Here is a 24,884-nt window from a genome sequence, read left to right as displayed (position 1 = left end):
TGAGTACAAGGGCAGAATGACCTCCCTGCTCCTACTGGCCAATTCTATAATTCTCTTCTAGGATTCTAATTTTTCCAGCCCTTTCTTCTTTCCATCCTTCCCTTCCACATTTATTTTTTCACCTCACATGCACTCTGTATTTACTCCATATGGTGCTCTTCATTCTCTCTCTAGGACTTTTCTCCCCATCATTTTTTTGTTTCCATTTTCCTTACCCCCTCCTAACTGACTCTACCCCCATAAAAAGGAATCTCATGGAACTGTCACACTGTTTCTCCACCTGGGGTCTGTCTTGTCCATTTTATTGGTGAGCATTTAATGGAAGATGTTGTGTGGAAACCCTTGACTGTATAGTGCCCACCAAAATAAGTCTTTGTTTGTAGCTGGCCTTTACTCAATACCTTGTTAAACATAAGTCATGACAATTGGCTCCTACAACAAAATTAATTGACTGAAGTGGTTTGTCTCCTCAGCTCTGCTGTTCCCCCACCGCAGCCACTTCACGCATTGATACAACTGCTTCCTTCACACAGCAGCTCTGTGATCACTGTGTGGTTCATGTTACAGGTTCCTCAGGTTTCAAAGGGAAATCAAATGAGCTTGATCCCATTTGGAGACCATCCTTCTTTTTAAGAAGTCCAAACAAAGACACACATTATTAGTGAGTCCACAAACAGCTGCCAGAAGACAGAATATTTAGAATGGAAACATGAGTGGAATAACAGCAATGCTGTTGGTTGTTTTCTCTTGGTGAGGCACCAAGGGGAAATGTTTAGAAATGAAAATTATTAATATTTTTCTTGTTTTAATAAAGCAGATTTGGTTTTGTGCTGGTTGCCAGTGTTGGTACTCCAGAGCACAGCTATGGGTCAAATCCCTCCGTGGTGTAACTCTTGGCTTCTTGGGGTTCCTCCAGGGGTGAGTGTGGTGTCATGCTCTTAGCATCAGTTAGCAGCAGCCCTTCATCACTCCATGGAAAGCCTGAACAGTTTGGAATGAAGAAAGAGCAAATTACAAGCTCCTTGATAAAAACTGTCTTAATTTTGGGGTTGAAAGCCCTTATCCGAAGACTCATAACCATCAGTATTTTAGGTTCTTCTTGCTTCTCTTATTGCAGCTCTATGGTATGAGCACCTATATCAAAGTACATAAACATTCAAACTCATGCTGGAATATTTATTACCTGAGCCTTCAGTGGTGACTTCAGACCTTAAAGAAGAAACCCCCAAAGGAGCAGCAGCTCCAGCAACGCACTTAATCTTGTGCTTAATTTCATGTAAACAGATTGCTTCAGCTTTACAAGGAATAGGATTGAAAGACTGCAAAGCAGAGGAGCTTACAGAGGAGAATCAGTTGTTGTCCTGTAGCACTGACCTGATAAATTCTAAGGTTAGAGCAAAGAAGAATTGAAACCATTGTGGCTGTGGTCTTAGATTAGTCACAAACGTGCCTGTTGCTGGTGTTTGAATGCTTTGTCTGAGCGAGGAAGTAGTCTTCCCTCAAAACTTCAATGTGAGCAATGACTGTGCATTTGCAGTCAGACTCCTGACTGTGTTGGTCATTGTGGTAAACTGACTCGAGTGGAAAAGGGCTCTGGAGGATCACAGGTTTGATGGACTGGCTTGTTTCCTTTGTTATTAATATCATAACTCTTCTGGCCATGAAATTTCATAACATCATAGAATGGTTTGTGTTGAAAGGGACCTTCAAGATCATCAAGTTCCAACCCCTCTGCCGTCAGTGGGCCAAGAGGCTGAGAGGAGACCTCATTGCTCTCTACAGCTGCCCAAAAGGAGGTTGTAGTGAGGCCAGTGTTGGCCTCTTCTCCCAAGTAACTAGTGACAGGAAATGGCCTCAACCTGCAAAAGGGGAAGTTTAGTTTGGATGTTAGGAAGAATTTCTTTCCTGGAAGAGTGGTCAGATATTGGAACAGGAGGTGGTGGAGTCACCATCCCTGGAGGTGTTCAAAAAATGAGTAGATATAGCACTCTGGGACATGGTCTAGTGATCATGAAGGCATTGGGTAGAAGGTTGGACTTGATGATGTTAGATGTCTTTTCCAAGCTTAACAATTCTATGTTTCTGTGATCCTACAGGAAGTCTGGAGAGAGATTTCTCATAAAGGTGTCTATCAATAGGACAAGTGGGAATGGTTTGAAGCTGAGACAGAGCAGGGTTAGACTGGATCTGAGGAAGAAATTCCTCAGTAGGAGGGTGGTGAGACTCTGGAATAGGCTGCCCAGGGGGGCTGTGGATGCCTCTTCCCTGGGGTTGTTCAAGGCCAGGTTGGATGAGGCCTTGAGCAGCCAAGTCTAGTTGAGAGGTGTCCCTGCCCTTGGTGGGGAGGTAGGAGCAGATGATCTCTAAGATCCCTTCCAACCTAAGCCATTCCACAATCTTTATTAACATTCTTCAGTCTCTTATACCATCAAGGGCCCTGTGAAATTGTGGGTTTAACTGCAAAGCAGGTTACTGCTCAACAGCTTCACTGTTGCTGAACAAGCGACTTTAATAAAGAACACCATAACAATTCCAAATGTTTCCAAAATGCCCCACTCCTTTGGTCCATGCAATAGGAAGCATTGCTCCCTAACTTTAAAAGGCCCCAAAATTGTCAAGAAGACATCTTAGCTATCTCTGAAGAGCATTTAATTTTCAAACCAATGAATTGAGTTGCTGAATTTTTGTTCTTTATTTTGGGAAGCCCCAGTTGTGTTGCATAACTGGAATTGAGGAATCTCCAGGCCTCTGAGCTGTCAGAAGATTCTGAGGATGCAAACACAGACTCACTTCTCTTTTAGTTTTGCAGCAGGGAAGGGGTACTGGAATGGCAGCAAGTTGCCTGTTTTTTACCACCTAGTTTATGATTCATTCTAAAAATCTTCTTTCATTTGGAATTAACTTCAGATATTCCTGTTCTGACAAGCAGAGTAAATATTTTAGCAAGGACTTCTTCAAGAGAAATTCTGACAGTAACGTACCCCTCCCTTAGCTTTACAAAGGAAGCTCTTGCTATCCAAACCCAGGGTCAGCACTTTCATGGAACTGGCTCCAAAAGGAACATGTAGGGTGTAAAATGCATTTAATAAGAGAGTCTGCAATTGTCTTTCATGTATTTGAAATAATAAAAAAAAATGTCTAATTTGAGACTGGAGAAAGGCAGCAGCCATCCCTAGCCATATGCTTGTTATTACAGTAGTGTGTTGTGTAGAGCTGTCCTTCAGTGAGAAACAACACAGACCAGAAAGGGAAAGACCTCTAAAAACATGAAGTTAAATGAGGAGAGACCATCTTACAGAACAGTTTTTGTTAGGGTTGTGCCTTGATTAGAATGGATCCCTCCTTTGCATTTTATTTCCTCACATAACTCCCACTGATGTCTAGAGGGCTTATTGAAGATGTAGGAAAAGGAGAGCAGAGGCCAATTGCATGGGCTCTAGTGAACCAAAACTGCAAAGAGAGGCAGACTTGACAGGGAGTTGAGAGTAAAAACAAACCACACTTTCTTTGCTTGGTTTCTGGAGCAGAAAGTCGCAAAACAAGCAGAAAACCTTTGGTTCTTGATGAAATGGTTTGGTTAGCTTCCTTGCCTCAGCTGCTCTCAGTGTTTCAGACTTTAGCCTTCTTTTCCATGAAAACAATTTTGTCCTAATTTCACTTATTTCTGTGAAACTGGGGCTTTCAAAAACATTTCAGAATTAGCTTTAGTCTTATGTTTGCATTTTGTGCTCTTTGAAATGTGGTGGAGGTAACCTTGATTTGCTAGTTAGTGGAGTCACGCTTTATTGTGACAGCAAACTAAGACCAGTCTTCCAGTGAAAATAACAAAGACCTACCCCATGGTGATTGATGAGAACGTTGTACAAGTGAAATGAGCTGGAAAGTCATCATCTTGTCTTTTCCTTTGCCACAGGAAAAGCATAACAGGGAGATTTCTTTTCTTCTGGTGCTGATAAGGAATCTAACGAAGCAGAAGGAGAGGTTACACAGCATGGAAATGTGTCACACCCAGCTGCTCACTGGCTTGCAAAGCTGCAGTAAATAATACAGTTGCTATTTAATAAACAAAAGAAAACATAAGTCCTTTGATAGTGATCCCCAGCATCTCTCATTTGTCCTGATGAGGACAGAGTTTGTTTCTACTTAATTGACTGTCGTTTTGAAATCATGTCAAGTTTGATATGGCATAGTATGGTTTGTCATGTTGGTTTTACTAATAGGGAAAACAAAAGGCTTGTCTTTCTAAAGCCTGATTCAACACAGTGCAGGATGTACTCCAGGTTGTTTGGATCCTAGCTGCTCTTATTCCCATGGGTTTTCCATGAATGGTTACAACATGATGCACAAGAGGTATGTTGCTTTTCCAAATTGGCTTGCAATAATTAATGGCATACTCTTGGGTTCTTCATAGAATCATAGATTTGTTTTGAATGGAAGAGACCTCTAAGATCATCTAGTCCAACCTTTAACCCAACAGCACCAGGACCATTAAACCATGGCCCAAACTGCCATGTCCACATGTTTCTTGAACACCTCCAGGGATGGAGCCCAAACCTTTTCTCCAGCCTAATCCTCCCCTGGCACAATTTCAGGCCATTTCCTCTCCTTCTGTCTCCTGATACTAGGGAGAAGAGACCAACCACAACCTCATTACAACCTCCTTGTATGTAGCCGTAGACAGTAATGAGGTCCCCCCTCCTTTTCTCCAGTTGACCCCAGTTTCCTCATCCACTCCTCACCAGACCTGTTCTCCAGACCCCTCACGCTTTCTCAAGTTACCCTTTTGAGAAGCAACGATTCATTTTTCACAAGCTACATTTGTCACATGCATCATTTGTGGCACTTTACAGACATGATGCTTCTGGGAAGCAGTTCGTTCCATCGATTCATTGGCTTTACAAGTTAACTTCTAACATACCTTTGGCTTTTTATTAAAAATATCTTAGAATGTTCTGGAGAACATTCTAGAGAAAAGGTGGCTGAGGGGAGATCTTCTCACGCTCTACAACTCCCTGAAAGGAAGCAGGAGCCAGGTCGAAGTTGGTCTGTACTCCCTAGTAAGAAGTGACAGGATGGGAGGAAACAGCCTCAGTTTGCACCAGGGGAAGTTTAGGTTGGATCTAAGGAAGAATTTCTCCTGGAGGTAGTTAAGAGTCACGTAGCTGTAGTGCTTAAGGATATGGTCTAGCCAAAGACTTATCAGTGTTAGGCTAATGACTGGACTTGAGGATCCTAAAAGTCTTTTCAAATCTAGGTCATTCTGTGATTTGGAGAGGCTGGGGAAAGGAGTGGATATCATGCCTGTGGAACACCAAAGACAACTTTTTTCCCTCTCAAGAAGACTCCTTACTCTCTTTCCCCCCATCCCCAAGCCTCAGCTTCACCCCCAAACAGAGCTGATTCTTCCATGTTATGCTAACATGAAGAAATAAGTGGGCTCATCACTCCATGTGTCAGGATGAGGGGAAGATGCCTCCTTTTATGAAGGACCAGTCAAGTGTTCAGAGAAAACAAGGGGAGGTTTACAGTAATTTACACTGATGTAAATCAGTGTCACGTTGCTGGGCTGTGGCCCATGGCAATTCAGAGAGACCAGGCAGATGTCTGGGACCACACAGCCACAGCAAACATCTCAAGACACACCACTACCTGTTACAGTCTGTTGGGTCTGAAAGCCAGCAATGAGCTGTTGAGGCATGCTAATAGCTGACACCTTCTGTTGATCTATCTTGCTTGTTAATCACCTGGCCTCTGAGAAGCAGCAACCCAAAGAGAAGGAGGATGATTACCAGGCCTGAGGGTGAGTGTGGTGGGAGATAAAATGGCTGAGCGGGATGGGATGTAATGGAGGTGTGAAAGAAAGGTCGGAACTGGTGACAGAGCATAAAGGGAGAAAAGAAAGAAGTAAAGTAGGAGGCAGGAAATCAGAAAAGAAAGGAGAAAGTGAGGGTGACAGAGCACTGGAACAGGCTGCTCAGTGAGGCTGTGGAGTCTCCTTCGCCAGAGACTTCCAAAGTCAGCCTCAACATGTTCCTGTGTCCCTCCCAACATCCTGTGATTCTATGAAGTCTTGAATTGGTGTTCCTGGCCAAGCTGGTTCCAGTCAGTCACTGTCACCTCTTGGCTCTCCTTTGAAGACCTTTTCTATCCATAATTTACATCCAAGAAACCTTTCCCCTTGTATATATCCTTGGTTCTTTGCCTGTATAACTGAAAGCAAACTCTAGCTCTTTGGAGTACTTAACAAACATTAACCAGCTACACTTTGGAAGACTCGTGAAATAGTTAACCATTATCCTGGAATTTCTAATATGGGGCAAGGGAGGCAGCAAAGTCAAATAACCTCCTGTGAGTAGAGCTCACATAGTAGTTGGCCTCATTTTATAGCCAGTCTACAGCACTGATCAGCATCATTTCTGCCCTGCAAGTACATTAACAAGCAAAAAAAAAATCTGTGGAAAGTTGCTTTTTTTGCTTAATTTATTACATGTTCCCTGGAGAGGTTAGGAAGGAATAGTCTTCTTATTTTCCTCTGTGTTCACCTCTTTAATAAAAACTGTAAGCTCTTTAGTGAGAGTGTCTAACTCTAGAGAATTGCTGCATTTCTCTCTCTGCTGTCATGCTGACACTTGTCTCAGAGGAGGTTGGCTTCCAGGAGGCCTTTGAGTGGCCTTCCAGTACCTGAATGGGGCCTACAAGAAAACCAGGAAGAGACTTTTCACCAGGGCTCATAGTGATATGATGAGAGGCAATGGCTTTGAGCTGGAAAAGGGCAGAATTAGACTGGAGATTAGGAAGAAATTCTTGACAGTGAGGGTGGTGAGACATTGGAACAGGCTGCCCAGGGAGGTTGTGGTTGCCCCCTCCCTGGAGGTGCTTGAGGCCAGGCTGGATGAGGCCTTGAACAATTTGGTTTGGTTGGAATGTGTCCCTGCCCATGGCAGAGGGGTTGGAACCAGATGATCATTAAGGCCTCTTCCAACCCAAGCCATTCTATGAATCTGTGAATCTCTCTGAAAGTCCTGCAGGTTCCAATGAGTGTGGGAGGAGGATGGAAATAGTAAAAAACCCTGAGACCAGCTCAGGGGTTTGAAAATTGATGGATGGAGTCCCAGTGACTTCACTGGCCATTGGTTTTGCCTGATATTAGGCCATCTTCCTCAGCATGTAAGTACCATTCATGACTATACTGAAGTCCTAGGTGGTTTTGTAGACTCATAGAATAGAATCCTGGCATTGAGTTGGTTGGAATTGACCTCTAAGATCATCAAGACCAACCATCAACCTAACCCCACCATGCCCATTAAACCATGTCCTCAAGTGCCATGTCCACACATTTCTTGAACACCTCCAGGGAGGGTGACTCCACCACCTCCCTTTGTGATGGAAACAAAGAAAATTATTTGGGCCCAAAGTTCAAACGCTACAGTAACCCAATTTTCTAATTCACAAATGTGACTCTGCTGTCCTGCCTGCCTCTTTTCAGTGCTTCTGTATATAAAATTCCTTATATATCAGCAAATGGAGCAGGCCTGGGTTATGGGTTTAAATAAGTTTTCTATTAAAGAAGAAAATGCTGGACTGAGTTTGTAACTTTGAAGGAGACATAGGAATTGTGTGCCTAAGTCCTAGTGATTTTACAGGATGTTTGGGTTTCTGATCTGTAGGATTCTATTGACTGCTTTTGTCTCTGTTTTGAGATAGCATAACTTACTTTCTTGTTGCCATGCAGGTGTTTTATAAAGAACCCATGAGGTTTTAGTGGACATTAACATATATCTAAGAGAGAAATTAAAGAAGCAGTCTTCTGGAGCCTTTTGTGTCTAGCCAAGGATTGGAGTTTTCAGAAAAGTCTTGGCTGAAATGTTCAAAGGTGTCTTGGGTATAGGAGATCTGGGCTTCCAGATCCCCCTAAAGTCTCATCCCTTGTTGTTATGTATCAGCATATAAACCAATCTCAGGCTCCTTGATGGCACACTGCAGGCAAATCCAAGGAGAATTTCTGCAAAAATGTCAGTAGTGTTGCCAAGGTGTTGATAGACCTTTAGGAGGAGTAGCCTGGCATAAATCTCTTTGTATTTACATAATTTGAATGCTCCTCTGGACCAGAATCCATGTGGTCTAAGCTGTTTGCACATGATTTTGAGCATATTAAGTGAGGTTTTGTTCTATGGCTAGCCCTTCTTGTGCTCAGGTGACAATGTAAGGCAGCCATCTCCCAGGCTCTTCCACGTTATCTCTAACGGTAGCTTAAGTTAGCAGGCCCCAGAAGATAAATTTACAGATTTACTCTTGTAGGAAGCTTTCCCTCCTAAGCTGTTTGTAAAGCATTTTTCTTGATGTATGTGCAGAGCATTGTTTCAGCTTTCTAATCACTGACCAGCTGGCTTGTTAGTGAATAGAGCTGTGGGCCCCTTGCCACGTTTCATGTGAGGTCTTGGCTGGGTCCAAGCAGGCAGCCTGCAGCCAGTGTCAAGGCAATTCAAGAGGTATTGGCACAGCAGTGTCCCCATTAATTTCTGCTTGTCACAGGCTGTCATGCAAGTTACACCAGAGAGGAAATGACCGTTAGAGAGGGGGGAAAAAAAAATAGTATGCTTGTGGCACTTGGTCCCCTCCAGACGTTATCCCTGAGGTTAAACAAGTGGATACAATTAGCTGCTCTCCACAGACCAGCTGCAGGCAAGGAGAAGCTGAGATCTGGGCCCCACAGCAACGTGTCTTTCCTGTTAGCAAGGAGCCTCGGCTGTCAACATATGTTGTAGTTTTAACTCTTCATGGAGTCTGAGGAAATCCAAAAGGGCTGTTGTGACCAGCAATGTCATGAAGGTGCTGGTAGCTAGCTGTAGGGCTGAGTGATCAGTGTTGTCCTCTAGGGAAGGGGTTTGGTTTGTTGGTACCATCCCTCATAAAAGAGCAGTGTAATGGGTGCTGGAGAATCAGCTTGTCAGAGGTTGATAATTTACTGTAGTTTGTAGATTCTGGCAGGAAATGAAACAGTGATTTCTGTGAACTCCTCTCAGCAGCATGCTGAAGTGGTTAAAGGGAGTAATATCCAGCCTGGTGCATTTTCTGGGTGGGCTCATTTCAGTGATTACATCAGGAGAGCTTCCACAAGGATTGCAACAAGTGATGATACACTCAGGACATCCCAAAATACAGCTGGGGAATGAAGGAGAATCTGTGAGGAGGAAATGGCAGTGATGTCCCATGATGAGGTGTTGGGTGATAGGTTGAACTTGATGATCTCTGAGGTCTTTTCCAACCTTACTGATTCTATGATTCCATGGGAGAAGGAAATACATGCTATTTTAGAAGCAACCAAGAATCCTTTTTAAATTCTTAAATCACTGAGCCATACTGAGAGGTGATAGAGATAGGGGAGTATACACAGTGCTCCAGAACACATGGACTGAGCCACAGGCAGGTCTGGATCACAGCATCAGTTGAAGGAAGGAGGGAGGACTTGCCTTGTTGAGAAACAGGATAATTAAAGAAGCTGGAACTCTATGAAAAGTGTACTCCAGAATTCATCAGCTTGACCTGATGCGATGCTCAGATGCCAAATTCTGACTGCTGTCAGTCCCCAGGCATGTGCCAGAAGGGGCTTCAGAGCCAATGCATACAAGCCACAGATGCTATTTCGAGTCATTTGTATGGGGCTTACCAACAGGGTGAGCCAGAAAAAAAAGAGTTTGGGGGATTTCTCATTTTATTTCAGTCCTCATGTCTTTTTCAGATGGTATGAAGAATGAAAGGAGAGAGTGGGTAACAGCTGTCAAACCAGGATGCACTGGGAGACACTGTTGTCTCCAACAGAGAGTTATGAAAAGCTTGTAATAAAAGAAAGGAAGTTTCCAAAAAGCATTTGGGAATGTACAAATTTGGGGTGATATCATCCAGACATGCAGGGGAAAAAAATACTTGTTTCCTTATCTAGGCTCAGATTGATAACCTCTGTTAAGAGTTGTGCCTCCTCGTGGGTTTTCTACTGGGCACAAAGACTGGAAGTTTAAGCAGTGCAAAAGATTGTTAATCACAAAGTTAAATTTATGTGCTGTGAAAATTTCCCAGCCAGGACAGGTCTTAGTAACAGTCCCACATCTGCCAGTTTCTATCAATTTGTTAAAATAGAATTCCCTTCTGTTTTCACTTACTGTGCATGTATTTTCTCTTAAAACTACCAGTAGCCAGCTAGAAAATGTTTTGTGTTTCATTTGCATGCCCTGCAGTTCCCCTTTGACAGGAGTTTTTGGTACAGTGAATCACAGAATCACAGAACAACAGGGGTTGGAAGACTGTTGAGTCAAGCGCCTTGCCAAAGCAGATTCACTTAGAAAAGGTCACACAGGAACACACCCAGGTGGGTTTTGAATGACTTCAGAGATGGAGACTCCACCATCTCTCTGGACAGCCTGTTCCAGTGCTCTGCCACCCTCAAAGAAGTTCCTTCTCATGTTTAGATGGAACTTCTTATGTTCACATTTGTGCCTGTTACCTCTTGTTCTGTCACTGGGCACCACTGAACAAAGCCCAGTAAGTATTGATCATCACTGATGAGATCCTCCCTCAGTCTTCTCCAAGTCAAAAAATTCCCAAGTCCCTCACCCTTTCCTCATAACAAAGAGTCCCCTCAGCACATTTATAGCCCTTTGCTGTACCCTCTCATGCAAGCCATTGTCCTTCTTGATGTGGGGAGCCCAGAGCTAGACCAAATACTCCAGAGGAGTCCTCACCAGGGCAGAGTAGAGAGGGGAGGAAAATCTCCCTTGACCTGAAAACAAGTAGGACAATAATTAAACAGGTTTCCTTTTAGTTGTTTCCAATATGACAAATAGCAGCTGATAATGTAAAACTGGAAAGATCAATATTGCAAAGTGACTTGACAGGTGTTGAGCTATAAAATGAGAAACTGGAGACATTTATGGACATTTTGTATGCTGAATTTGGTCTTTCAGTCATTCAGTATGGAAAGCTGGCAGTGTTAAGATGCTGATAAAGCAGACACTGAAACTTTCAAAGACCTCAAAAATATTATCTAGTTCTTTGTTTTAAGGAGGACAGATGGAAGGTTGCTCAGAACAGTTCCTTGAACACCATAAGGTGCATCTGTTTGTCTTAATCTAGTCTTAATGATGTCACCTTTGCTGTTGAGCACTGGTGTTTGGAGCAGTTCAAGATATGCTTGGGCAGGACCTCCTGCAACAGTACAGCTTCAGAGGTTCTCTTCTGGCAGGTGGTGAATTGAAGCAAAAGGACTAGAACATGTTAAACCTGCATAGTGGCTATGAACTGAATTCAATCTGCAAACGGGTGTGACAAGAAAAGCCTCAGTATATTGAATAAGTTATTTAGGACTTCCCCATGACGGTGATGAGGCACTGGAACAGGGTGCCCAGAGTTGTGGAGTCTTCAAGCCTGGCAGTGTTCAAAGGCAGGTTGTCTGGGGCCCTGAGTAAGCCGGGCTAGTAGGAGGTGTCCCTGCTCATGGCAGGGGAGTTGGAATTAGATGGTCTTTAAGGTTCCTCCCAAATCAAGCCACTCTATGATTCTATGATTCTGTGACTTCTAATCTTGGTTGCTTTACTACTTGTTGGAGGTGTCCTTGCTGACTGCAGGGTAGTTGGACAAGATGACCTTTGAGGGTCCCTTCCAACCCAGTGCAATCTCTCAATGCAATCTGTGAAAGCTTTCTCCTGAGAGAAGAAATGGCACAAGGGCAGGGATCTCTGTCTTTTACTGTGTCCCAACGACTTCACCCAACCAATTGAATGGAGAAGAGCATCCTGCAGCTCCACAGGTTGTGGCAAATTGCTTTTCTAGCACCACCATCACAGTCATGGCATTCTAGATAGACTTGTAGGAAGGGTTGCCAGCCCAGTGTGAGGACAAGGTTTGAACAGGATCACTGCATTTAAGAGGGAGTCATTCCATTATTACTAATGCCTCTGGGATTCAGTGTAACAACATGAATCATGTCTTCTGCTATTCATGTATCTGCACTGTGTAATTCCTCAGGAATGCCATTGTTTTTTTGGCATTAATGAATGTTGACTGTTTGTTACAAAGTATCACCAGAGAAGGGCTGTAATTATTATGCTTCAAAAAAAAAGTAGGCCCCAGAGCATGTGAAAACTCTTTCAACTTTCATTTCAGCATGTTTAAAAATCACCCTTTAAAACAAAAGCTATTGGGTGATTGGGGGGTTCTGTATGATCCTGTAGGACATGAAGGGAGCCTCATCCTGCTCCTCTTGTACTCAGGGAAGGTCCTGCTGTTTCATCAAACTAGCTCAACTGAGGGTGTTGAGTCACTGGAATGGGTTGCCCAGGGAAGTTGTGGATGTTTCATCCTTCAGTGTTTTAAATCCAGGCTGGATGGGGCCTTGAGCAAGCTGGTCTGGTGGGAGCTGTCCCTGTCCATGGCAGGGGGGGTGGAATTGGATTATCTTGAAGGTCCCTTCCAACTCAAGCCATTCTATGATGATTCATTCACACCCATTGCTGTTAACACTTGTGGTTGTCTCTTACATCTCTTACACAAATACTCCTACAGGAAATGTGCAGGATGAGTATCCCAGCACCTGTCATCCAAAGCAGGGACATTCCATTCAGCTCAGCAAATAGACAAATTGGAGTTACAGAAGAAAATCTGGGAGAATAGAATAGAATAGACTAGACTAGACTAGACTAGACTAGACTAGACTAGACTAGACTAGAATAGAATAGACCAGGTTGGAAGAGACCTTCAAGATCATCGTGTCCAACCCATCAACCAATCCAACCCACCTAAACAACTAACCCATGGCACCAAGCACCCTATCAAGTCTCCTCCTGAACACCTCCAATGATGGTGACTCCACCACCTCCCTGGGCAGCCCATTCCAATGGGCAATCACTCTCTCTGTATTGTTGTTGTGCTGAGATTCTTCACACAGGAGCAGGAGAAACATTAGGAGATTCTAAAGGACTGCTGTGTTCTACCAGATGTTAGCACAGAAATTGAGCTATGCCTCTGGTTTGGGATAAGAGAGGCAGAGTTCTGCAGAGGATCTGTCTGGTCTTAACCAAGTTATTGAAGGCAAGTGACAGGTATTTTAGCTGGACGACAAGACAGTGGGTGACTCTTCAAGGAGTAACCTGGAGTGCTGTGTCCAGTTTTGGGCTTCCTAGTTCAAGAGAGACAGAAAACTACTGGAAAGAGTCCAACTGAGGGCCAGGATTCTGAGTGGCCTGGAGCATCTCCCTGAGGAAGAAAGGCTGAGAGAACTGGGTCTGTTTAGCCTGTAGAAGAGCAGCCTAAGATGGGATCTTCTACATGCTGATCAATAGGTAAAGGATGGGGGGGCAAGAGGATAGGGCTGGGCTCTTCAGTGGTGCCCAGTGACAGGACAAGGGGCGATGGGTACAAACTGGAACACAGGAGGTTCCAGTTAAGGAGTGGAATTATCTTGATTTAATTATCTCATGATCTGGCTCATGGATGTTTACAACCTCTATCCAATTGACTAGCAAAAGTTGAATATCTTCTGATACTAGTTCTGGTATCAAAGAACACACATCCCAGATTAGCTCTGATGTTCCTTGCAAGGGGTTGACTGAGAGTATGAAGTCATTTTCCAAACGTGAAGCCTAATGGCTTTTGACTATGTATAGCACAAAATTAATCATTCATTATGGATTAAAAAGTGATTCAAAAGCTCTCCCTTTTGTTTGCCTTGATCTTGAAAATCTGTTTGTGCAAACAAACCCCAAATTCTGAGCTGCACAATTTGGTATTCTTCATTTAAAGTGCCTGATAATAAACCTATGCCATGTCATTTTGGTTTCTGCTTTTTTCCTTACTGGCTGAGCATTTAAAAACAGGTCAAGAATCACAAATAGCTAATGGTCTTTTTCCATCAAAATGCTCTTTTTATACACAGAGATCTTTGGGCATCTCTTCCAAGATAACTTTGATATGTAACCTGTTCCTGTCCGTAGTAGTAAGTAATAAAGGGCAGCACAAGAGCAACATCAACAATTCAAAAGGCATGCCAGAGAGTAGCCTGTATGGAGTAGCTCTGAATTTCCTGGTAGAGGAAATACAGCATTTTTTTTTCACCACTTCTCATAGAATCACAGAATGGCTCAGGTTGGAAGGGACCTCAGAGATCATCTACTACAACCTCCCTCCCCGCCATGGGCAGGGACACCTCTCAACTAAACTCAGCTGCTCAAGGCCTCATCCAACCTGGCCCTGAACACCCCCAGGGAGGATGCAGCCACAACCTCCTCAGGCAACCTGTTCCAGAGTCTCACCACCCTCATAGCAAAGAATTTATTCCTAAGATCCCAGTCTAACTCTGTTCTCCTTCAGCTTGCCCTGTCTCTAGACACCCTCATTAAAAGTCCCTCTGCAGCCTTCCTGTAGGATCCCTTCAGGTATCGGAAGGCAGCGCTAAGGTCCCTCCTGAGTCTTCTCTTCTCCAGGCTGAACGACCCCAGCTCCCTCAGCCTGTCCTCACAGCAGAGGTGTTCCAGCCCTTGGATCATCTTTGTGGCCTCCTCTGGACTCACTCCAACAGCTCTGTGTCCTTATGATGTTTTCCTTCTTATTTCTAATACCTTTAACACTTACACTATTCTCGTACACTTTTCAGCAGCACATCTCAGTTGTGTGTGTGGAGAGAACTTCAGTAACTTATATTCATCTTTTGAGTCCTGGTGGGAAAGGGGAAGATACACCAGTTCCTTTTTTTTTTTTTTTACCTGTGTCTGGAACAAGACTCTGAATTGAAGACAGTGCTTGCAACTTGCAGCTAGCATAGCAGAATTGCTTTTGCTGTGCTTGAGGCAGAAAGTCAAAACAAAACCAGCATCAGTTGTAAGCAAAAAAATATCCCTGATTTGTTTGGTGACTGCAGGAATGAGTTTACATACTTGACAAATGAGTAGGATGCAGAAACATCACCAAAAAGGGACTTGCCAGGGTCCAATGACTAATCCTTACATTCTTTCATCTATTTTCTTCTTTTATCTGACATTATCTCTACCTAATATACAAAAATTAGGTCCAAATTCAGTGAAACCATTAACTTCATGCTTAAGATAATGACAGTTTTAGTGTTCTTGATGTGTTATTTGCATCAAGACTGATCCAAAGACTGTTGGGATTTGATTTAAGTTGTAGTAGCCCAGAGTGAGCAGGTATGACATGTTTTAATTCTGCTGCTGACTGAAGCTGTAGTCCTGGCTCTTCCACATGCTTCTGAACTGCAAAGGGCAACTATATCAGCACAAGATGTTTTTGTTTTAGAGGTGCAGACCCTGTTATATTAGTTACCAAAATGATCAGATCTCAGGTTTCCTAGGGGAAGCAAAGAGAATAAAGGCATCAGCTAACAGAGAATGGGTTTCTCAGTTTACCCCCCTCCTCCAGATGTGGTCATGGTGAAATGCTGTCACAGCATCCATACTCCCATGGTAATACCTCCGTCAGCAGGGTCTTCAAGTGAAAGCTGATTGCTTTTTGAACAGTCCACTGTTGGGCTGGCAGTGTTATGAGCTATACCTAGAAGTGGCCATGTTTTATCAAAGGTCAGACTAGAGCTTCCAACTTTCAGATCTACACATTTCAGGGGGGTTTCTTAGAGGTGCTCAGGGAATGTCACATGAAAGTAATATTTTTGTGGTTAGAATTATTAAGGTTAGAATCATTAAGGTTGGAAAAGTCCTTTAAGATCATGAAGTCCAACTGTGTTTGTACAGAAGAGGGTTACAAAGATGCTGAGGGGGCTGGAGCAACTCCCTGATAAGGAAAGACTGAGAGAGTTGGGTGTTTTTAGTCTAGAAAAGAGAAGTCTGATGGGGGATCTCATCAATGCTGATCAATACTTAGAGGGTAGGTGTTAGGAGGATAGGACCAGGCTTTGTTCACTGGTGCCCAGTGACAGGACAAGAGGTAATGGACACAAACTTGAACATAGTAAGTTCCATCTAAACATGAGGTAGAACTTCTTTCATTTGGGGGTCATGGAGCACTGTAACAGGCTGCCCAGAGAGGTGGTGGAGTCTCCATCTCTGGAAGATTTCAAAACCCACCTGGACATGTTCCTGTGTGACCTTTTCTAAGTGAACCTGCTTTGGCATAAGGGGTTGGACTAAAACATCTCCAGAGGTCCCTTCCAACCCTTCTCATTCTGTAATTCTGTGACTTTAGAATACTTTCTTAGAGCATATGAGAGAACATTACACGAAAGTAATAAGTTTGTTTAAAATTACATAACAATTGCATCCAGCTAAAGCAATATGATCAAGTTGAATGTTTTGAGCTGTTTAAAAATACATTTTCAGGTGTCCCTTTCCATAGTGTGCCTTGAATACATACATGAAACTTGCCTATGTCCAGAGAGAAGAAGAAAAGCAGCCAATTTCTACCTCTCCTCCATAACTTTTATCCTATTTCCTGCCATCCACCTGTCCAAGATCATTTTGGTTGCTAGTAAGCTGAATGGCAGCCAGCCTGGTGCAAGACTTCTGCAAAGGGCATCTGGTAACAGCAGACATGGAGTTCCCTAGACTCAAGTCAAGTGCCTGCAGTAAACAGACTTTATCCCATTTGCTTCTTACTTGTTGGTCCATCTTACTGTAACTGCCTGGCTTGCAAACAGAACTTGCAAGTTGACAATAACTCTCTGATATGGAATTTAGGGGATTTCTAGTATTTAGTTTTGACTCTGTTGGTTCATTCCTTTCACGTTACTAAGATGAATGTGAAAACATGAGTAGAGATGAAATAGTTTCTTCAGCTGTGGAAATGTCATGGAAGATTACATCACTAGAACAAAACAGAAAGCAAAATGAGAACTGTTACTTACAATTACTACACTCATTTAAGTGCTGAACTTTGAACTCAAGGTGGTTTCTGTCCCTTTTGGTAAATTCTATGCAGTGGATTTTGCCAAATAAACTTTTCCCCTCTAAAACATGAAAATGTGGTGAATTTGTCATTTAGACAGCTTTTCTGACTGAAACAGACCCTTGCCTGTTGAAGCCAATAATAAAATTTCACTTCACTGGGGCAGGGTGAAGCACAAGCTTGTGCAATGCAAAGTGGTGTGTGGCTTAATGTTAAGAGCAAAAAGCTGCAGTTCATTTTTCCTGCTTGGAGAGGATTCTTTTGAAGTTGTCTTGGGATTTACAGACATGCTTTTGCTATTGCATGGAATCATAGAATTGTTTTGCTTGGAAAAGACCTTTAAGAGTCATAGATTCATAGAATGGTTTGGGCTGCAAGGGACATTAAAGATCATCTAGATCCACACCCCTCCTGCTGCCATGGGCAGGGACACATTCCACTAGCCCAGCTTGGTCAAGGCCTCACCCAACCTGGCCTTGAACACCTCCAGGGAGGGAGCTTCCAGGGGAGCTCTATGAGCAACCTGTTCCAGTGTCTCACCACCCTGACTGTCAAGAATTTCTCCCTAATCTACAGTCTCAATATCATCTAGTCTAAAATTCCAGTCTCAGATCATTGAGTCCCACCATTCTCTAACTATACCAAGTCTGGTGCTAAACCATGTCCCTCAGCACAACATCTATGTCACTTTTAAATATCTCCAGGGATGAAGATTCAATATGTTGACCAGGCTTTATATTTCTATCAGTCAAGCTCAAATAACCCAACTAGAACCAATATATCTTGATAAGGACACCTACTCAAGTCAGCTGATTCTAGCAGCATCCTGCCGACTTTCTATTAATAGTTGGTTTTATCTCCTGTGCACATATTTAAGTCAATATATACCAAATTAGCTTTGCAGATTATGACAAGGAGTTTATTTGTTTACCACCTTGCCTTGATAATTGCCATATTGATTTCTGCTTTCTTTTTAGGACATGATGCTTCAGCTGTTTCGGGGCCTGGATTTTCTGCATTCACATCGTGTGGTGCATCGGGACCTGAAGCCCCAGAACATCCTCGTCACCAGCAGCGGGCAGATAAAGTTGGCTGACTTTGGCCTTGCACGAATCTACAGTTTTCAGATGGCTCTTACCTCAGTGGTAAGTTTCTGGAGGCTTTTTTTCTTTCTTTCTTTCTTAATGCAGCAGTGTGCTTTGCTTTGTGTGTTTCTGGGGTTCTGTTCTGTATTATTATGCTGCTTCTAGGACCATCTCTGCACTGAGGTTACTTGTGTCTCCAAAAACAACTACTGCACAGCCAGGATTGAAGTTGCTGGGTTGTACAAGTAATCAATTACCAATCACTGGTGCTAAATTACATCATGACTGATTACTGAATCACAGGATGTTAGGGGTTGGAAGGGACCTCCAAAGATCATCCAGTCCAACCTCCCTGCCAAAGCAGGATTCTCTAGGGCAGGTCACACAGGAACACACCCAGATGGGTTCTGAATGTGTCCAATGAAGGAGACTCCACAACCCTTCTGGGCAGCCTGCTCCAAGGCTCTGGCACACTCATAGTAAAAAAGTTTTTCTTTCTGTTCCTGTGGCACCTCCTCTGCTCCAGCTTGCACCCATTGCCCCTTGTCCTATCATTGGACGTCCCTGAGCAGAGCCTGGCTCCATCCTCCCAACACTGCCCTGCACATCTTTATCAACCCCTCAGGTTCCTCTGTTCCAAGATAAAGAACCCCAGCTCCTTCAGCCTGTCCTCACAGGGAGATGTTCCACTGCCTTCAGCATCTTTGTGGCTCTGCACTGGACTCTCTCAAGCAGTTCCCTGAGGTCCTTCTTGAACTGAGTGGTGCAGAACTGTACATGATATTCCAAATGTGACCTCACCAGGGCAGAGCAGAGGGGCAGGAGAACCTCTCTGACCTACTCACCACACCCTTTATGATACACCCCAGGATGCCCTTAGCCTTCTTGGCCATAAGGGCACATTGCAGGCTCATGGTCATCCTGTTGTCCACCAGGACCCCCAGGTCCCTTTCCCTACCACTGCTCTCTGAAGGTGTGCAAATTCCTCTCCTTTTCCCCTCATTAAAACTCAGTACTGGAAAAAAACTAAAACCAAAACAAAGCAAAACAAACCCCACAAACAAACAACACGCCACACAAGATTTAGCAGTGACCTTGGTCTACATCCCAACCTTTGGTGCCATCTCCAGCCATCAGCACTCTCACTGCCAGAAACAGACACTGGCTGTGCAAACCTGCTCTGAGCTGCAGAATGTGCCTCAGAGAGCAGATACTGAGCTGGGAGGTTACAGCACTGGCAAGAATTTGTCCTGGTCTAACTCAAACCAGGCTACCAAAATCATCTGAATTGCATTTCTTCACCACTTTCATTGAGTTCAGCTTTGTTTAAGAAGAAAACATTGAACTGTGGAAGACAGTGTATGGATCCATTAATGAATGTCTCAGCTTGCACAGATTTGCTGTAGAGTTATATTGAACAGCGCTAGTGCAGGCAGCCTGCTGATAAAAGGCATGTTGCATGCTCTATCATCCTGATCAATACAAGGGCTCTGCAGCATTTCCTTCAGAAGAGAAGCTTGGTGCAAGATAAACTACAAGAATCATCTTTTGAAGTATCAGATCATTCCCAAGATGCCTCTTCATTCATTGCTCACAAAGAAACTCTTCAAGATGGGACAAAAAAGAGCTTGTCAGGAAAGTGATCCAGTAAAAATTGATCCAACCCAAGTGCTGCAATGGTGACTTCAAAGCAGACTCTCTCTTAGAGCTGGGTATTTCCATAGAATCCTTCTGTCAGATCAGTTGTCCAGGCACTCTGCTGTCATTTAAAACAACCTCTTGATACTTCTGTCAGTCAATGAATAAAAGAACCCAAGTCATGTTATACAGGCTGGGAGGTGGGGGGGCAGGGTGGAGATCCCAGCTGTGGTCAGACTCAGAACTGAGACAGGTCTGAAATAAGAGCAGCAGAGGGAAGGAGGTTGGGCAGGGGTGTCTCAGCTGATGACCAGCAGGGCAAGCTTTTGGTTTCCTACAAAGTCAGGCTCTTTTTCCAGTGCTGGTCTTGGCCCTTGGGGAGATGATGAATAGTCTTTGTGATAACAGAGAAGCTCCCCAGGATGGAGAAGGTGGATTGATGTGACTCTGTACAGCCTGATAGCAAAACCTAATGAACTGTGACCTTATTTTTTCTTTTCCCTGGTGTAGAAAAATGGGCTCTCAGTTCTAAGTTTCTCTGAGCAAAGGAGCAAGTGGCTGGCTGGCAAATCTGAAGTTATATTATGACAAAGAAATAAGCCATTATCTATTTTCGCTGCCTTCTAACTGCTTTAGAGGGAGGAAATGAAGCTGAATCATGGCACACAAGAACACTCAGTGAGCTAAGTGCACATAGTTGTGATTGGGGTGGAACTGAGGCTGTTCAAACCTAACCTGCATCAGGAGCTGAGTGTCACTAGCAAAATGTTAGTGTTTGGAGCACACCCTTAATGCTTGCTTTGAAAATCAGTGTGCTTTACCTTAGAAAGCAGCATCACTGATGTTATTTTTTTCCCCCATGAAAGGCAAATAAAATTGGTTTATGCCTTCCTTTTTACAAACCTCCACTTGGTTTTTGGATTTGCTGAACATCAGAAGGGAAAACACATCACTTCCTCTGCTGATGCTCAGCTAACCTGACACCACCACAAATCCTACAGTTACAGTCAGTGAATCATTTCAGATGACACCAGCATTTTATTGGAGTGTATCTTCAGGATGAAAACTTTCCACCCATTCCTGGCAATCCTTTCAGCACAAATGGTTTACATGTCACATCATGCAGGAATTTGGATTTCATTTTGTTGGTAGAGTAGCAAGGGAGCATAAAATCGTCACTAACTGGGATTACTTTGGAAGAATTAACATATAAATGAGTTACAACAAAAACAAAAAGAGAGCAAAGCCAAGGAGGAAGGAGTGCTTCTCTGCTTTCTGTCCACTGCTGCCCTGTGATTTTATAACAAATGCCACCTATTAGTAAATGATGTGCATGACAACTCTCCTCTCTAAATTCTGTGCATGTTAATTCCCATCTGAGAGCCTATCTGAGCTCTTTTTACAAGAGCTTGTAGTGATAGAATGAGAGGGAATGGAGTGAAGCTTGAGGAGGGGACATTTAGCCTGAAGATTAGGGAGAAATTCTTTCCAGTGAGGGTGGGGAGACACTGGAACAGGTTGCCCAGGGAGATTGTGAATGCCCCCTCCCTGGAGGTGTTCAAGGCCAGGCTGGATGAGGCCTTGAGCAAGCTGGGCTGGTGGAAGGTGTCCCTGCCCAAGACACAGGGTTGGAAGTGGATGACCTTCAAGGTTCCTTCCAACCCAAAACATTCTATGAATCTAATGTGAGAGTTGAGAGCACACTCAAAGCTTTAACTTCCTTTTGTTTTGCCTTGTTTTTTGGGTTTGGGCTTTTTCCTTTTTTTTAAATGGCCATATATTCCTGGTGCTGTGCTTCCCCAACTCCACACATTTTTGTGTATGTACTCAGAGAATCACAGGTTGGTTTGGGTTGGAAGGGACCTCTAGAGGTCATCGAGTCCAACCCCCATGCAGTAAGCAGGGACATCCCCAGCTACAGCAAGTTGTTCAGAACCCCATCCAGCCTGACCTTGAGTGTCTCCAGGGGTGGAGACCACCACCATCATAGTAAAGAACTTCTCTCTAATGTCCAACCTAAATCTACACTGCTCCAGTTTAAAGCCATTGCCCCTTGTCCTAGTGCTACATGGCCTTTAGAAAAGTCCCTCCCCAGATTTCTTTTATGCCCCTTCAGATACTATAAGGCAGCTATAAATCTCTCTGGAGCCTTCTCTTCTCCAGGCTGAAGAACCCCAGCTCTGTCATCCTGTCTTCATAGGTGCTCCAGCCTTCTAACCATTTTTTGTGGCCTCCTCTGGACCTCCTCCATCAGGCCCATGTCCTTCTTGTGTTGAGGGCCCCAGAGCTGGATACAGTACTCCAGATAAGGTCTCACCAGAGACTTCATTCCTGTGTAAGGTACGATCCAACAGACCTTGAGTTTGCTGCAGTACAGCTTTAACCTGGGATGCATTCATTGGGTAGCCCTAAGTGGACCTGATTCAGCAATGGATTTAGAGCTCATAGTAAGCATCAACCATAGGAGTAGACTTGTGGAAATGAAGCAAGCAGCTGCCTCTGGGGCATCAATGTCAAAGTCTGGGTTGTGTAAAGGAGTGCTCTAATGGAACCAGTACAGTGACACTAGGTTTTATCTTGCACATCATTTGATACAAGCATAAATCTCCCTCTGCCCAGTGGAGGTGCTGTTGTGGTATGCACTGAGCCTTCACTGTTGCGAGGAACCACATCGCCTTCAATCTGAGCCCTGGTATCTCCATTTCTTTCTTCATGGTGCTTTCCTCCAGTCCACCCAAATGTCCCTGGAATGGAAAATGAGTCATGGACAGACATCTGGGGGATCCAAATATGTGCTGCTGAGCTTGTTAGTGCTGCTGCTGAAAGGTTGTGGCTATTTAGGAATGCAGGGTGATGAAACTGGTTGGGTTATTTAAGGAAAAGCTGTCTTCCCTCTGACAGAGAGTTCTGCCTTGTGCGGGAACTAGGGAATTCCTCATACACTTCAACATCTGGATGGCTGAAAGAATCTTTATTGCATCCTCCCAAACATCCTATAGGAAAGTTATTTCCTTCACATAAAATGAGCCATTTATCTCCAGAGCCATCTTAAGAACAAAAATCCTTATGGACACATTGACAGTAGAGTCTGCAGCTGACTAGAAACATCACAGGAGATACCTACCTTGACTTCCCTCAAATGTTCACCAAGAGGGCTCAGATTTAGAAGGAAATAACAGTGAAAAAAAGCAAATTGCCCAATGTCACAGTATGGCCGAAGGGCAGGACACAAATACACATGGACAAAGGAGAGCAGAGAACCTTAGATTGATTTGGCTTGGAAGAGACCTTCAAGATAATCTAGTTCCAAGACCCCTGCCATGGCCAGGAACACCTTCTACTATTGCAGCTTCATCAAGGCCCCAGCTAACCCACCTCTAAACACATTCAGGGCTGAAGACTCCATAACTTCACTGGGCAACCTGTTCCAGTGCCTCACCACTCTCATGGAGAAGAATTTCTTCTTGCCCAGAGAAGCTGTGGAGGCTCCAAGCCCACCAGCTTTCAAAGGCAGGATGGCTGGAGCCTTGGTGGGCTAGTAGGAGGTGTACCTGCCCGTGGCAGGGGAGTAGGAAGTGTATGATCTCTAAGGTCTCTTTCAACCCAAACCATTCTACGATTCTGTGATTTTCATGTGGATTAGCAGATTCAGATCATTGTCTGACCACACGAGTGAAAGCACCCAGGGAGGATTAGAAAGATGGAATCATTCACTCCATGGGCATCACAGTCCTAGATTTGTTGGAATCAGTTATGAAACCTCTTCTGAAGTCTTCAGCCAATGATTTGAATAACTAAACTATCTCAAAGTCAGAAATGTTTCTCAAAGCTTCCCAATCTCTGCTGACTTTCATTGTTTTGAAGATGAGAGATGAACCAATGACTAGTTCGTTTAAGGCTCTTCCTTCATCCAACTTCAACAAGCCTTCTAAGGCTGTCCATATCAATGTTCGAAGTGATTTTTACCCTCACAATGCCAAGGCCTGAGTTCAGGGCTCTGCGCTGTTCCTCCACAGCTGATGCCACAACTCACCCTGGAGACCTGTCAGGAATGCAGGGAATGCAGCCTTCTGCTCTGATCCAGAACCATATCATGAACCATAAAACTCCTATCTTCTAATCTTCCAGAGAAAGTCAATGATTTCACAGTAAACAAGCACATTGGCTCCGCAGGAGAACATTTTCTGTTCTGGAAAACTCCTTTTCAGAGCTGCAGCCATCAGAATATTCATCAGATGATGACAGAGTTAGTCCACACTGAGCTGAGCAGGTTTTGCAGCCCCAGTGTAACTTTGCAGAATAAATTTATCTTGGGCTGGGGGGAAAAGTGGAAAAAGATTTGACTATGAGGACAGTTCATAGCAGTATAAAAAGGATGTTTCTGCTGCGCTGGACCAAAGGTTTGCTGTGTTCCTTATCAGAGGGTAATATCAGCAGAAGATCCTTAGGAAGAAGAGTAAGAATCAGCTTTCAGCAGTCAGAAATGTAGCAGTTTCCAGTGCTGGAGACTCTGTGGATTACTGAATCAGTATCATTAGGGCTGGAAAAGACCTTTAAGATCATAGAGTCCAGCCATAACCCAACTACCATAACCACTAAACTATATCCTGAAGCACCACATGTACAGCTTTTTGAACACCTCCAGGGATGGTGACTCCAGCACCTTGCTGGGCAGCCTGTTCCAATGCCTCACCACTCTCTCAGTAATTTTTCCTAATGTCCAACCTAAACCTCCCCTGGCACAACTCAAACCATTTTCTCTCATCCTATCCCTGTTTACTTGGGGAAGAGACTCTAATCTCACTCCAGCCTCCTTTCAGGCAGTTGTTAATTACTGAAGTACCCACTCTCCATAAATTACTTATTTTTGAGCCATTTATATTTTGGGCTGCAGTTAACTTCTTCACTGTATAAAAAGCTCTTTATTTTGTTCTGAATTTGACCCTTCATCATTTTACTTAGGCTCCCCTTAATTCTGCTTTTGTGAGGCATTCCCTTTTCATCTCTGGGGAAAAACTGGGTTATTATCTTGCAGCAGTACAGTTCCACTGGTGCAAGAAAAATGTACTCAATGCAAGCAGACCTTCACATACTGATGTAAAGATAAAATGGAATGTTCTTTTTTTATTCTTCTCTCTTCTCTTCTCTTCTCTTCTCTTCTCTTCTCTTCTCTTCTCTCTTCTCTTCTCTTCTCTTCTCTTCTCTTCTCTTCTCTTCTCTTCTCTTCTCTTCTCTTCTCTTCTCTTCTCTTCTCTTCTCTTC

General features: G+C 43.7%; 1 protein-coding gene across 2 annotated transcripts in view; it reads left to right on the top strand.

Annotated features, from left to right (window-relative positions):
- The window catches only part of CDK6 (cyclin dependent kinase 6), a 123,118-nt gene that overhangs the window by 35,508 nt on the left and 62,726 nt on the right, over positions 1 to 24,884 (top strand). For both annotated transcript variants that reach the window (XM_068157019.1, XM_068157020.1), the window contains one exon: positions 17,877 to 18,044. In XM_068157019.1, coding sequence (XP_068013120.1) covers positions 17,877 to 18,044 — 168 coding nt within the window. The remainder of the gene's footprint in view (positions 1 to 17,876; positions 18,045 to 24,884) is intronic.

This window comes from Melanerpes formicivorus, unplaced genomic scaffold (genome assembly GCF_026170545.1).
Source record: "Melanerpes formicivorus ecotype bairdi unplaced genomic scaffold, bMelFor1.0.p_v2 SCAF_35, whole genome shotgun sequence".
In the NCBI taxonomy this organism is placed as follows: Eukaryota; Metazoa; Chordata; class Aves; order Piciformes; family Picidae; genus Melanerpes; species Melanerpes formicivorus.
The sequence above is the reverse complement of the archived record's forward strand: the minus strand, read 5'-3'. Positions and strand labels throughout refer to the sequence as shown.